This window comes from Egretta garzetta, unplaced genomic scaffold (genome assembly GCF_000687185.1).
Source record: "Egretta garzetta isolate BGI_Z169 unplaced genomic scaffold, ASM68718v1 scaffold323, whole genome shotgun sequence".
In the NCBI taxonomy this organism is placed as follows: domain Eukaryota; kingdom Metazoa; phylum Chordata; class Aves; order Pelecaniformes; family Ardeidae; genus Egretta; species Egretta garzetta.
The window spans coordinates 2,690,750-2,704,495 of record NW_009259435.1 but is presented as its reverse complement, the minus strand read 5'-3'; the positions used below and the strand labels follow the sequence as shown (position 1 = coordinate 2,704,495).

General features: G+C 42.6%; 1 protein-coding gene across 1 annotated transcript in view; it reads right to left on the bottom strand.

Moving 5' to 3' along the window:
* The window catches only part of INTS4 (integrator complex subunit 4), a 42,151-nt gene that overhangs the window by 11,876 nt on the left and 16,529 nt on the right, over window positions 1-13,746 (bottom strand). Inside the window, exons 12-17 of the mRNA XM_035892695.1 lie at window positions 12,290-12,432; window positions 11,127-11,242; window positions 8,433-8,566; window positions 7,500-7,657; window positions 4,518-4,611; window positions 2,260-2,340 (exon numbers count right to left, since the gene is read on the bottom strand). Coding sequence (XP_035748588.1) covers window positions 2,260-2,340; window positions 4,518-4,611; window positions 7,500-7,657; window positions 8,433-8,566; window positions 11,127-11,242; window positions 12,290-12,432 — 726 coding nt within the window. The remainder of the gene's footprint in view (window positions 1-2,259; window positions 2,341-4,517; window positions 4,612-7,499; window positions 7,658-8,432; window positions 8,567-11,126; window positions 11,243-12,289; window positions 12,433-13,746) is intronic.

Genomic DNA, 13,746 nt, shown 5'->3' with positions numbered 1-13,746 from the left:
TCCTCCCTGGAGGTATTTAAAAGAAGGATAGATGAGGTGCTTAGGGACATGGTTTAGTGGTGGGATGGCAGGGTTAGGTTAAAGGTTGGACTCGATGATCTCAAAGGTCTTTTCCAACCAAAGTGATTCTATGGTTCTATGATAAGAGGTTATCTTGGCTATGTTAAAGGAACAATTCATGAAATTTGTCCTGAAATCAAGCACTCCCTCCATTGGCAGTCTATCTTTTGACATTGCATTTTAGATTTCTAGGGGTAGAATGCTCACTGATGCCCACTGGCTACTCTGGAATACAAAATGTGAGCGGCACTACAGAGCAACCTCAGTGGTCCTGCTCAGGTTTACATTTTTGGAGCTGTATTTGGCACGGTTCTCTTGGAAGCAACTTTACCTTCAACAATGCTTCACGTACTGCAGCTGACAATGGGAACTATCACAAGGAACATTCCGGGTTATTTTAGATACACGGTTAAAAGCTTAGACAGCATAGTTTTATTCATTGTACTTTATCTGTCGAATAGGTGGGCTTAAGTAGATGAGAGAAGTGCTCAAATTAATACAGTTGAGTTCAGTATGACTGTATAGAAACCAAGAACTTGCAAGTTATTTAAAAGAAAATATTCCCTCACTTTGCACTGACAGGAAGTATTCTGCATTGACAGTCACAACAGATAAAACTTCCCAGGGGGTTCACATGCTACTGAGAAGGGCACCCAAGACAGGCAGTTCAATTACAGAAGATTTAAAAAGCTGATAGGCTTTTGTTTCTACTATCCCTGGGGACAGCTGTCAACAGCATAGAAGGTTTTGATGCACAGCAGTACCTGCCTCTTATTACATCTTAATTAACTAAAGACTCAAAATGTCAGCATAGTTTCCCAGCAGATCCATGAACTTGCTTTTACCCTAGATTCGTTTCTGGATTATTTAATAGCTTGCTTTCTTCTTTACCTTTTCTTAGTGCTTAGCTTCAGTTTTTCCAGGATCAGATCATTTATACACCACAAGATCAGAATAACTCAGGTTGGGTGGGACCTTTGAAGCCCATCTAGCCTGGTCCCCTGCTCAGAGCAGGTCTAATTAGATCCAGTTACTCAGGGCCACATCAAGCTGTGAACACTTCCAAGGACGGAGATTCCCCCCACCTCTCTGGGCAACCTGTTCCAGTATTTACCCTCCCTTACAGTAAATTTTTTTCCCCTTATATCCAATCAGAATTTCTCATATTCCAACTTGTGTCCATTGTCTCTTGTCCAGAGTAGTCTGGATCAGTCTCATCTGTATCCTACGATGAGTGGAAGGCAGCAGTAAATCCATCCTGAAGCCTTCTCTTCTCCAGGCTGGACCAGCCCAGTTCCCTCAGCCTCTCCTTGTAGGGAACATGTTCCAGCCCCTGACCACTTTGGTGGCCCTCTGCTGAAACTGCTTTTGTTTGGCAGCATCTTCTTTCTTCTGGGGAGGCCAAAACACAACACAGCCCCTCAAGATGTGATCTCCCCAGAGCTGAATAGAGGGGAAGGATCACTTCCCCAGACCTGATGGCTACGCTCTTGCTAAGACAGCCCAGGATGCAGTTGGCCTTCTTTACTGCCTGATGTTCAACATGTTGAACATCATGAGGTTCCTGTCACTCCACTTCCCCAGCCTGTCCAGACCAGCCTGAACAGCAGCCATGCCCTCCAGCATATCAACTGGCTCCTCAGTTTGGAAGAGCCTTATCACCACTTTTTCAGCCAGAATCCTGCTAGTTTGGCAAAAAGGAGACAATAGGAGACTACACCAAAGGTTTTGCTTAAGTCAAGAGATACAACATCCACTGCCCTCCCCTCGTTCACAGCACCAGCCCCCTCATCATAGCGAGCAATGATGTTGGTCAGGCATAATTTGCCCTTGGGAAATGCATTTTGGCTGTTCCAAATCACCTTGTTGACCTTCACTTGTTTAAAAACAGCTTTTAAGAGGATTTGGTCCATAACCTTCCCCAGGAACGAGGCAAGGCCAAGGAGCCCACAGTTTTCTGGCTTTTCTTGCTCTTTTGGAAGATGGGTGCAGTGTTTGCCTTTTTACAGTAGTCATGAACCTCCCCCACTCACCACTCATCTTTTGAGGATGAGAGAAATTACTCAGCTCTGGGGAACTAAGATCTACTTGGACAGACTACGGCAGTGGAAGGTCATAAGCGTATTACTGTGGCATGGCCAAGGAAGGGCTTGTATCCAAGGACGAGCCTCCACGCAGACCCAGCTGCTTCTACCTCACCTGTTTTGCTGCAGCAGATGCTAACGCGTTCTGTTTCAGGTACAGAGGAGCTGCCACATTCCACAGCTTCTCCTGCAAGGCCTACAGAAGAAAACCATGAAATGATGATAAATATGCGGTTCAGTCTAAACATTATAACGCTGCGCTAGAGGGCCTTGGGAGCAGGGAAGACGTCCTATCTCTCGGCAGTACACCAATAGATTGATTGAAAAAGCAGGCCAAAGTTTTCTTTTGTGCTTTTAAATACAACACAAAATATGTATTGTTCTATAAATACACAGAGGTACCTATACAACTATAAAATATAAAACGGAAGTTGAGAATAATATTAACAAAGCTATGAATTAAGAGACTGGCTGAGCCAAACTCTTCAGCACTTTTTAAGGGAAACTTTATGCAGAATGAAGTAACTTATTAGAAAACCAACACCTCCCTGAGACCAAGATCAGGGCAATCTCAGATTGCAGGCAAAAAGTGGAGACAGTAACAGCTGTCCCCAGAAACACACCTACACAGTCATATTTTCCCAGCTTTCCTCTTGGCAGTCTCTACTCCACTAAGGATCCTGGAATTACTAAGAATACTGAGTGTAAATCAGCTACCAATAATTGTGTTAAGAAAACCCCAAAACAACCCCAAACAAAAAACAAAACTCCCAAACCAACTGCACCCTATTTGCTCTTTGATTTATGTTAAAAAAAATGAAGAAAGCTTGACTGGATGATTGATATCACTGCCTCCTTTTTGAAGCTGCCTGCCCTTAAATACCGCTAAACACAAAGCCGGCTGTAGCCAAAAGCTTAAGAACATACAGACTATATCCTTCACCTAGGCTGGCCCCAGAATGCCAGCTAACTAACCCTAAAATCCCAGGGTATGTACAGCCTTTAAAGGTCTGGAACCTTCTGAGCCTCGAGAGGCTGGGAAATGAAGATACTTTTTTCCCCAACAGTTTCTTTCTGTTGGGGAAAGAAGCAATTAGAAAGAAATCTACTGAAAAGGGCTGCTCTGACATGTGGGTTCTCTCTGCCATATCAGAATTTCTAATTGTATGATACTATGAGTTACTTTTCATTTCAGCCACATTACTGACTCCGCATCACAGATGTATTGACTGTTCGACAGCTCGAGCCAAGCACGGCTGATGAAGCTTTTACAGCCTTCTTCCAAACAGAGCGCTCAACAGATACACAACAGATACACAGAGCACTTGCCAGATACACAAACCATCTGGTTCACTCCAGTCAAACCCTGGAGAAGGGCAACAAAGCCACCTCCAAATGCTGGTCCTCTGCCTGGATAGCACATTCTGCTTTGGCAAGAGTTTTGGATTTAGCTAGGCATGTACTGAACTGTAACATCGCTCATCTAAAGTACCTTCTTTGGGTGCTTAATGTATTCCAAAGATTTGATGGCTGCCATGAGATATGCTAACTGCCAGCTACATATTTAGCAAAGAAACTGAAATCCCTTCCTCGTTTTACATAACAAAGCTTTTATTGAGTCCCTTCTGGAAAGCTGTTTATTGCTTGCTTTAGTTCTTGCTTTACATGTGTACAAATTACATTCAAACACCTTGAAGAACGCCAGGAGACTAATTTAGATACTATTGCCAGTTGATAGCTTGAGAAGCGAAGCAAAAAATTCATTCCTGTTTACAGCAAGAAGCCGACTTTGAAAAGGGCTGCTGCCATGGTGTCAAAGTAACCACTTCATCTGCTAATACCAAATAGATCGATCATTTCAGAACTGTAAAAGAAAGCATGACTGATATTTTGCTCAACCAAACCTAAAGAATTCCTTTGGCACTGGTGCCAAAAAAGCTGTCTACAAAACACTGTCTATAAAAGCCCTGCTTATAGCAGCAGTTTAGCAAAAAGCATTCCAGGTTTAGCAAAAAGCATTCCAGTGACCACTAGCAGAGAAAAGTTACTTTCCTAACATAAAAGGCTACAGAGTAGTTGCCTCCATTGTGATTTCTGTCAGAAAATAAACTCTGCACTGGCAAAATGCACATCAAGCCACATAAGCCCTAGGTCCAACAGCAGAGATCTGCACTGGCATACTCATTGGCAAAGTTACTGCATAAATTATTTGCCACAGAAGGGAAGCAGGAAAATCAGAAATCCATGGAACCTGTGCTTGCACCATACATCAGTTTTCAGCACCAACATCAAAACGTGAAAGTGCACCACTAAGCTGGACTGGGGGCATTTTTGAAGAACAGCCCAAAAAAAAAACCCCAGATGAAGTCAAACCTTGATGAGGAGCAGCTGACACTGAAGGTAAGTTGCAGTGAAATCTGCCATCCCGGCCAGTTCTGACTGCAGTTCTCCAAGCCTCTGAAGATCACTGAAGCATATGGAAAAAAAAAAGGGGGAAAAAAAAACAAACACAACACTGAGACAGCAAGTTAATCTAAATGCACTCAGAATGCAGCAACAGCAACGATAAACCCAGCTATTTCTGCATCTTGCTTTTTCTTATCCTTAGAACAAGCACCAGGAACAGCAGCAAAACAGGCCCTACAAACCCTTTTGCACCTTGGGACTTGGCATCTCCTTTCTTCCTGGAGGCTGACACGAGCACAGCGGTGGAAGCAGTAAGTCTGTCAACCCACATTACTCTGCAGCCCTATGGGAACCATACAGCATAGCAGTTCCAGATTGAACTTAAAACACTCCAGGCTTCTACAGCAGCTAATGACCCATTTGTGTTACACTGCTGGGAAATCTAACATGTTGGCTAGGAAAGGTTGTTTGGAATATGTTGGGCTCACACAACCAAGCATATTTGAAATATAGCTGCCTTTTAAATCAAGCTGAAATCTGATGTACTGATATTTGCCCAAGTAGCTGTTATGTGCTGTCTGGTGTAAGTATTTCTTGTAAATCATACAGCAACTGAAGTAGCTTTTAACTTCACAGAAAAAAAAAAAGTTCATGGAACCCAAAAAGGCTTTAGTTCTCTACTCTTGACATATTTTAAAATCAAAAGTGCGCATTAAGAGAACAAAACTCTTTTTGTTATAGAACTGAAAATAGGTTGGATGATGTGGATTCAAGATGTCTCTGTTCTTCTCTGTATTTTGCTTTGATCCAAAGTGTACTAAAATTGTCACTCTACTTCCATGCTTCCTACAGTATTATTGAAAAGAATGTTTTTTCTTCAGATGACCCTTTCCTTTTGTTTATTTTAGATTTATCTTTGCATTTATGATTCAATTCTGAAACTTTGACTCTGCCAAACCAGAAGGTTGCTGAGCGCTGACGTATTCAAAAAAAATCCGTGAGATTATCTGTGTAATTTGCAGCCAAAGAAAATCTCTCCTAAGCAGAGGGGCTGTGCCTTCCTTCAATGCAACAACAGCAGAGCCAGCCTGAGCCCTACATAGTGACTCTGGTTAATCTTTTCTCAGAGAGAAAAGAACAGACCCCTGGGTGCTTAATTCCCATGTCATAGTTAATGCATCGCAACACACTAACAGGGAACAGGATGTCATCCCTCAGCTAACAGCTAGGCAGATATTCCATTTCCCAGTCTTCTACGGTTCCCAATTCCACTAATTCTATTTCCTTACAAATCTTAAACAGATTTCAACATCCCTGCAAGACAAAAAAGAAAAAAAAAAAATTCTGTTGTATAGATGGAGAAACTAAACCACAAAGACCAATTTGCTAAAAAGCCTGTCTTGCAGTTTCAGATGCAGAGCCTGGGGGAAGAACTTCAGCCTTGAGCGCGGTTAGAAATGTAAGTCCCAAGTAGACACCAGCTCCACGAGGTCTGCTCTACTTCCCCCAATGACAATAACGACAAAGGAGAAGGGAGTTATGTCCCACCGCAGAATCCACTGCTGTGAGCTTCTTCTGTCCCTCTCCCCTCAGCAACCAAACTGTTGGTGCAGGAAACTCTTGCCCTCTGCAAAATAACCTTTAACACTTTTTCTGGTTTTGTCTTAAATCCTCCCTTCTCTTAAGGGTGGAAAACAGCAGCTGGTTTAGAACAGATCCTGGGTGGTGATCCCAGCAGGAAAAAAGCCAAGCTAGTAATTTCCATCAGCTCTGAAGCATTACTGTCCCTTACTGCACGCAGTATCTCTGACAGGATTCCTATGCTCAAAAACACTCATGGCCTGTGAGGTTTCCAGACCTTCATCATGCCTGTAAGATTCTGGATGCGCTGCCAAGAGATTACCTGTTCCGAGCATTTAGTGCATTTAAATGCTTTGAGACTAAGTTTTAGGCTGAGCATAGTAGCTTCAAAACAGCTGAGGACAAACCATATAGTTTTCACAGTTGGGTTTTCAGTGAGGAGCACAGTTTATTCTCCACTGCAGGTGGGTGCGACAGCGATTTACAGCTACACATACAGAAGAGGCAGCTATTTTGGAGGAAGGAAAAAAATAAAGCTTTTTGAATTCCATATTCCAATCAAAGCATTTTAGATTGTTTTTCTAACTCTCAAAATAAGGTTCTTTTCCTCTTTCCAAGCAGAGGAATCACATTGAAAGGATCCTTTTCAAGTGTTTTGTTTGTGTAACTCAGTCCAGAGATGAAATGGAACAGGGAGCATAAAACCACATTCAGAAGCCATACTGTACACCCTTATCTATACAACAGCAGGCAGCAACACGCAATAATATTGTCTATTCCAGGAAAATCTCTCTCTGATTTTCAAAGCAATGAAGAATGCCAAAGTCCTTTATAAGTGGGACTGGCACTAAGAACCCAACAAAGCACCAGAAGCAGGTCCTCTCATGCTGAAAGAAAGGCCACACGACGTGGAATTTAAAGAGCTAAAGGGGACAACTTCTCCCTTCCCACAAAAGCAAAACAAAAAAACCCTTGTGCACACACATTTAAAATAATATGATAAAAATGAGGGACTTCTACAGGGACAGAAAACTAAGAATGACACACCAGGCTGTCATACATAAAAACTGACCGTGTATTTTACCGTAAGTCCAAGAGCAGCACCCTTACCTGACTCTTATCATGCTCGGAAAAGACGTTCCTCCAAAACACACACTGATTGTTCAGTGGGGCAGAGCCAGAGCTGAGACCATCAGTTTTGTTTCAAATAGGCCATGAACGCTCTTTTATCACAATGCTCTCTAGAAGTCTCAGACTAAGTGTCCGATAGCAAAGTACAACACTGATATTCAGAAGCAAAGCACTCGCTTCAGAGAAATTGGGAAACCTAACCCATGTTCCCATGTATAGGTCAGCTTGCAGCCTTACCGGATGGTAAATTCCAGCAGCTCCTGTATGCCCTGCGGGTCGAGGTGCTGAAGGTTGTAAACCCTCTCCAGGCTTTGATGCAAGAACTGCTGGGAAGGATCTTCGTGGGGTGTAATGCTGGGAGAGACAGGGGAGGACACCAGCTTTCTACCTGGCAACTAAGCAAGAAGAAAAGCATGCTTACAGAAATGTCTAACGCAGGTGACAACACTGCAAAATGCTGCCACGTTATTTAACAACTACCAACTGAGAGCTCGAACTGATTTCTCAAATTCAAACTTTTGTATCAAGGCTTTCCAGTCTGCATCTTTGTTAGTTAATACTCTCCATTTTATAATCCACTTGCAGAGATGTTCAGGTTAAACTTCAACATCCCTTTGAGGGAAACATCTTCCTCATCTATTAAGTATGACACTGTGAAGCCAAGGGAAGTCCAAGACCACACAAACTCCAATTCATTTGTAGTAAGTCTGTAATAAGACTTACGACCAGCTTCAGTCCCACTTGTTCTTCCATGCAGGAAAAACAAGCTTCAAAGCAGCAGGGAACACATCTTGCCCGCAAGTAAACCATTTAGGTAGAACACAAGTCAAATGTTGGAAGATCTACGAAGGCTAAGCTCCCCTTCCCCACACAGACAGAGCTACACAAAGCTCCCAGGACTCCTGCCCTTCCAGTATTCTTTCCTAACCAGTAAACGATGTGCTGTTCTCACTTGAGAGCAATAACATTATTATTCTCCCCAAAATATTACAAAATCCATATTGTAACAATTTAATATTTGGCTCTCCTTACATCATGTACATTTCAATATTCATTCACTTGGTGCTTGGGCGAAAAACTTTTCAGAATAGAAATGTTACACACTGACACAGAAGAGACCAGCAATATTCCTAACAGTGGCGAAGTGCGAACCAAAGTGGTTAAACTTACTCTTAATGGAGGGACCAGATGAGAGAGACTGTCCCGAAGATAGGCGTAATGTCTGAATGTATGATCAGAGAACAGGGCGGGCATTGTTGGGCAACTTTTAGCAGCATTAAAAATCAGAACCAGAACAGCAATGTCTATTGAAATGGATTGTTAAAGAAAAATAAACAACAGCAAGAATTGTTCCTTGGGGATGGCAAGTTAAAACAACTCAACAACCCCTTCTTTGCTGGAGAATCTTTAGGAAGTTCTTTACAGTAGGAGAATGTTGAGCAAAACCCAAAGAGGCAGCTGTCTGAGCAGATGAAAACAAAGTACAAAGCACAAACATTAGAGGATGGGCCATATTGGTGGAAGGATGCCACTGCCAATGTGGGAAGGCTCAGAGGCGACACAAAGGATAGGAGCCAGAGATTATAAATGCAGAATCACAGAAACACAGAATGGCAAGGGTTGGAAGGGACCTCGGGAGATCATCCAGTCCAACCCCCCTGCTCAAGCAGGCTCTCCTAGAGCATTCTACACAGGACTTCATCCAGGCGGACCTTGAATATCTCCAGAGAAGGAGACTCCACAACCTCCCTGGGCAGCCTGTTCCAGTGCTCTGCCACCCTCAGAGTAAAGAAGTTTTTCCTCATATTCAACTGAAACCTCTTATGTTTCAGTTTGCACGCATTGCCCCTAGTCCTGTTGCTGGACACCACTGCAAACAGACTGCTTCCATCCTCGTGACTTCCGCCCTTAAGATATTTGTAGGTGTTGATGAGGTCCCCTCTCAGTCTTCTCTTCTTCAGGCTGAACAAGCCCAACTCTCTCAGCCTTTCCTCATAGGGGAGGTGCTCCAGTCCCTTTATCATCCTAGTTGCTCTCATCTGGACTCTTTCTAGGAGTTCCTCATCTTTCTTGAACTGGGGAGCCCAGAACTGGACACAGCACTCCAGGTGGGGTCTCACCAGGGCAGAGTAGAGGGGGAGGATAACCTCCCTCGCCCTGCTGGCCAGAACATGCTCATTAGGTAGAATTTCACTCTTCTGCAAAGCTTACACTGTGCTTACCAGTTTGGTACCCAAACACCACCTAAAATGAAACATTTACCTGCGAGTCTTTGAAAATTGCTGCATTTCCTATCATGCCCTGAAAAACATCCCTCTTACAGACTTAAAACAAACCAAAGAATCCAACACTGGAAGATTATTCTGGAATAGAAAAAAAAAACATTTTCACAGTCTGAGAGGCCAAGAAATACAGAGAGCAGCCAAAGGCTTTAATCAGTTAGCCCAAAGGCTGGGGCACTCATTTGCAACAAGGTTGACCCCAAGCACAAGATCTCCAACAGAAGAACGTGAAAGGATCCCAGTGCAAAGCTTATGATCGTCTCAGCACTCGTCTGCATGGGGAAGAAGTAGGTTCAGCCACAGAAGGGACTCGCACCTCCTGAAAAATCTCCTGCATCCACAGGCTGCCAAACATAAAGTTTTCCACTTGACAAACCAATTTCTCCTCTTCACCCAAAATCCTTTATCAAATTTTGAGCTGAAGCTATTCAACTAATCTGACTCAAATTTGCCGAGTGCTTTGAATTGCATAAACCCATGTTTTTAATTAACAGTTTACACTGGAAGCCTACCACTCAGGTCTACCTTGTAGTTTCTGGCTCCCAGGCTTGTCTTCACATAATATATCGCCATGAAAATTGGTGGCAAGTTACCTCCAGAACATTCTCTAAAATAATATTCTTCGGTTCAGGGCAGGAAGGTGTACTGAGCTAAATAACAGCTTTCTCCCCACCCCAATGTTCCTTCATTTCTCAACTCACAGGACAAATTTACTCAAATTATTACTCCACCACCTGATTATGGATTAATCTTTCTTTCCACCCGATTCTAGCCCTTTTCAATTCTCACAAGGTATTTATTTAATCTGTATAGAGTTTCTAGCTGATGGCCTGTGACTGGTGAGAGAAATAAGGAGTAGCTTCACAGAGGAAGAGAGTTGTTCCAGTGTAACATGTCTCAGCAAGCATCAGAAATAGCATTACATTCTGCAATCGCACAGAAGAAAAGCAAGGAGAATGAAGAATAGGAAAATGGTATTTTGCATTTCCAAAGCATCTCCTATTGTTAAGGATGATGGTATTACAATAATAGTTTGTATTCTAAAGCACTTGAAGAGCCAACATTAATAATTGGCTTTTGAATTATTTCAAAAAGATGGTAAATTTATAGCATTATGGGGATTCAGCCACTGCTGTACTAAGAGACGGTGGGTGATGTTTTGTGCACTGCGCAACAATGAGGATAGGAGACGTTTTACCTAAAAAGCAAGCAGACAAGGAAAACCACTCTTTCTGATTTAAAAGCTAAAGCATTTTCCAAATTAGTACAAACTAGCCAAACATTTTCACATCAAAGGATTCATCTGCAACGCCTAAACCTTGACAAATTGCTTGATAAACAGATTATTCATCACAGCATAAAAAAAAGGCCAATTATACCACATTGGTATTTATGAAGATGGTTCCAGATAGCAGTTATTCCATCACTTACTGAGTAATAAAACTAAGCAGCAAAGGGATTCAGAAATAGCTGCAGGATTGTCTGCTACAGTTTGAAATGGCTTAACAAATGTGAGCATCAGGAAAATATGAATAAAATCTATTACAGTCAAAACAATCAACTGGTTTCATTAAAAAGATACAGGCTGGGTCATCCATGTCTGGTTCTGGAGTGTCAAAGAACGGATGCGTGCTCAGCAGCTCTGGGACTAATGGCAGCACCAAAGTGGGATGCCGGCTTCCCAAGAACTTCAAGCATCTGAAAATACACAGATTGAAATATTTCTTAGTAAACATGTACAGTGCAAAATACAACACTTTAAAGTGTTATTACTTTATGCTGCAGTGGCACTTCAAAGTGCTGGTCAGCATTAAAATCCTACAGTACAAGCATATGGGCAAACTCAGGGTAACACTGTCTCTTCATGGCTAATTTTTCACATTAATATTTGGTAGGATCCAAGAAAACTGAGAGGACAGCTTGAAAAAACAAGCAGTAATAAAAATTGTTTATTTAAACTGTCCAAGAAATACTTAACACCCGGAGCTATACAACCCAAGAAAAGCTTTCATACTCAACAGTAGCAAATGAGTGTATTTTTTTCTTCAGGAATAAAGAAGCAAAGAGGTAAAAACCCAACCAAACAACAAAACCCCAAAACCCCAAACTCCACCAAGCACCAAAACCAATGTAAGAGTACATTGGAAGACAAAGATGACTAAAATAAGTGCTTCCAATAATACCCAAGAATTCCATCTCAAACCATGTGTGCTGGAGCATCACTTCCTTTTGTTGCTTCCTAATGGAACAACCAAAAAAACCCCACACAAACATTCATATTTTTTTTTGCTCAGACAGAAAAAGTGCCTCCAACAGCACAAAGCCACATAGTCAATCCACTTGTTACAACTGATATAATCAACTGCTGGTAAACACTACCGTTTAATGCAGTGTCAAGTAAGCACAAAATATTAGTTGTATAGAAGAGATGAGGTTTTAAACTGAAGGTTGAATTCATCTTTTCTGGGAATGCTTTGAGTGCTTGTAATAGAGGGTTATTTCCAGGAGTGATCATCAGTTCTGGATTCCCAGTACAAGTATTGACAAGCAAGAACAACATGCATCAGTCACGAATATGTACAATGCTTGGTATAGCCACTATTCCAAATATATAGAAGAATAACAGGATTGTATACTTGCAATACCTGCTACCTCCTTATAGCTAGCTCAGTACTTGCCCAATGCCTCAATTACTAAAAAGAACAGGAAAATAAGCAGACACACAAGGACACTGAACACACTCACTTCCATATGGACTCTCTGTCTGTGGGATACTTCGTTAGATTTTTCAGCAGCTCCACCAGTGCAAGATGGATGCCTTCTTTAGTTGAGACATTGGTGCAACACAACAGTTCATGAAGCGCTTCCCGAATGTCCCTTGAGGAATCCTAAAAAAGAAAAACCCAAAACCAAACCCAGACACCTTTGAGTGCCAAGAGAGAAGACGAACCTACGGACACAGTTCCTGTTCCTTGGCCGAATTAGTGCTAAAAGCATCTGAAAAACAGTGCACGTTTCTCGTTATCGTAGCTAACTACAGATGAAGTGACAGACTAGGCAATGGCTGCAGGGTCTCCTGCTGGTCTCAACCACCCACATGCTTCAGCGGGTCCAGAGGAGGGCCACAAAAATGATCCGGGGGCTGGAGCACCTCTCCTATGAGGACAGGCTGAGGGAGTTGGGCTTGTTCAGCCTGGAGAAGAGAAGGCTGCGGGCAGAGCTGATTGCGGCCTTTCAGTACCTAAAGGGGGCCTATAGGAAAGACGGGGAAAATCTTTTTAGTAGGGCCAGCAGTGACAAGACAAGGGGTAATGGTTTTAAACTAAACCAGGGTAGGTTTAGACTAGATATAAGGAAGAAGTTCTTTACAATGAGGGTGGTGAAACACTGGAACAGGTTGTCCAGAGGGGTGGTGGAGGCCCCATCCCTGGGAACATTCAAGACCAGGTTGGACGGGGCTCTGAGCAGCCTGATCTGGTTAAAGGTGTCCCTGCTCCTGCAGGGGGGTTGGACTAGATGACCTCTAGGGGTCCCTTCCAACCCAAAACATTCTATGATTCTATGATTCATTTACTGGAATGAATGGGAACTGCTTCACCGCTGACCTTCTCAAGAAGAGCAAAAATCAGTTTGGGTGACGTTGTACCCTTAGGCAGAGGCAATAACAGAAAAGGAAGGTGCTGGGTAACTCAGCAAAACAATCACCAAAAGATTGTTTTATTTTCTTTGGAGAGGGCTTTTACCATTCAACAGCTGAAGCCCAATTCCACAAGCCTTTAACCCAGTCACCAACCTCCAGGGGGTTTGCGTAAGCGCTGAAGACATGTCAATGGCTGGACAGACTAGATAAACAGTGACCATCTATAGGATAAAGGAACTTGACCTAATTATGGGTTTATAGATGGACAATAAAAAAAAAAACACACAAAAAAACAAATACCCCACAAGTTCGGTCAGGAACTTTGTTACGATTGTGTGGGATCCCTCATGTACCACTTCTAAAGTCACACTGCACCCATTTTATTTTTTAGGCCAGGGTGACGTTGTACAGAGGAGCTTATGCAATCTCCAAGCAGTATTTTTAGAAGTGCTGTGGCTGAACTCCAGATTAATTAATTACATTCCTTCTGCCAAAACCCACCTTGCTGTTCCATATCAATGTATTATACTTTCTTGCTATCAGCATTTGTGTGGTACTGCTG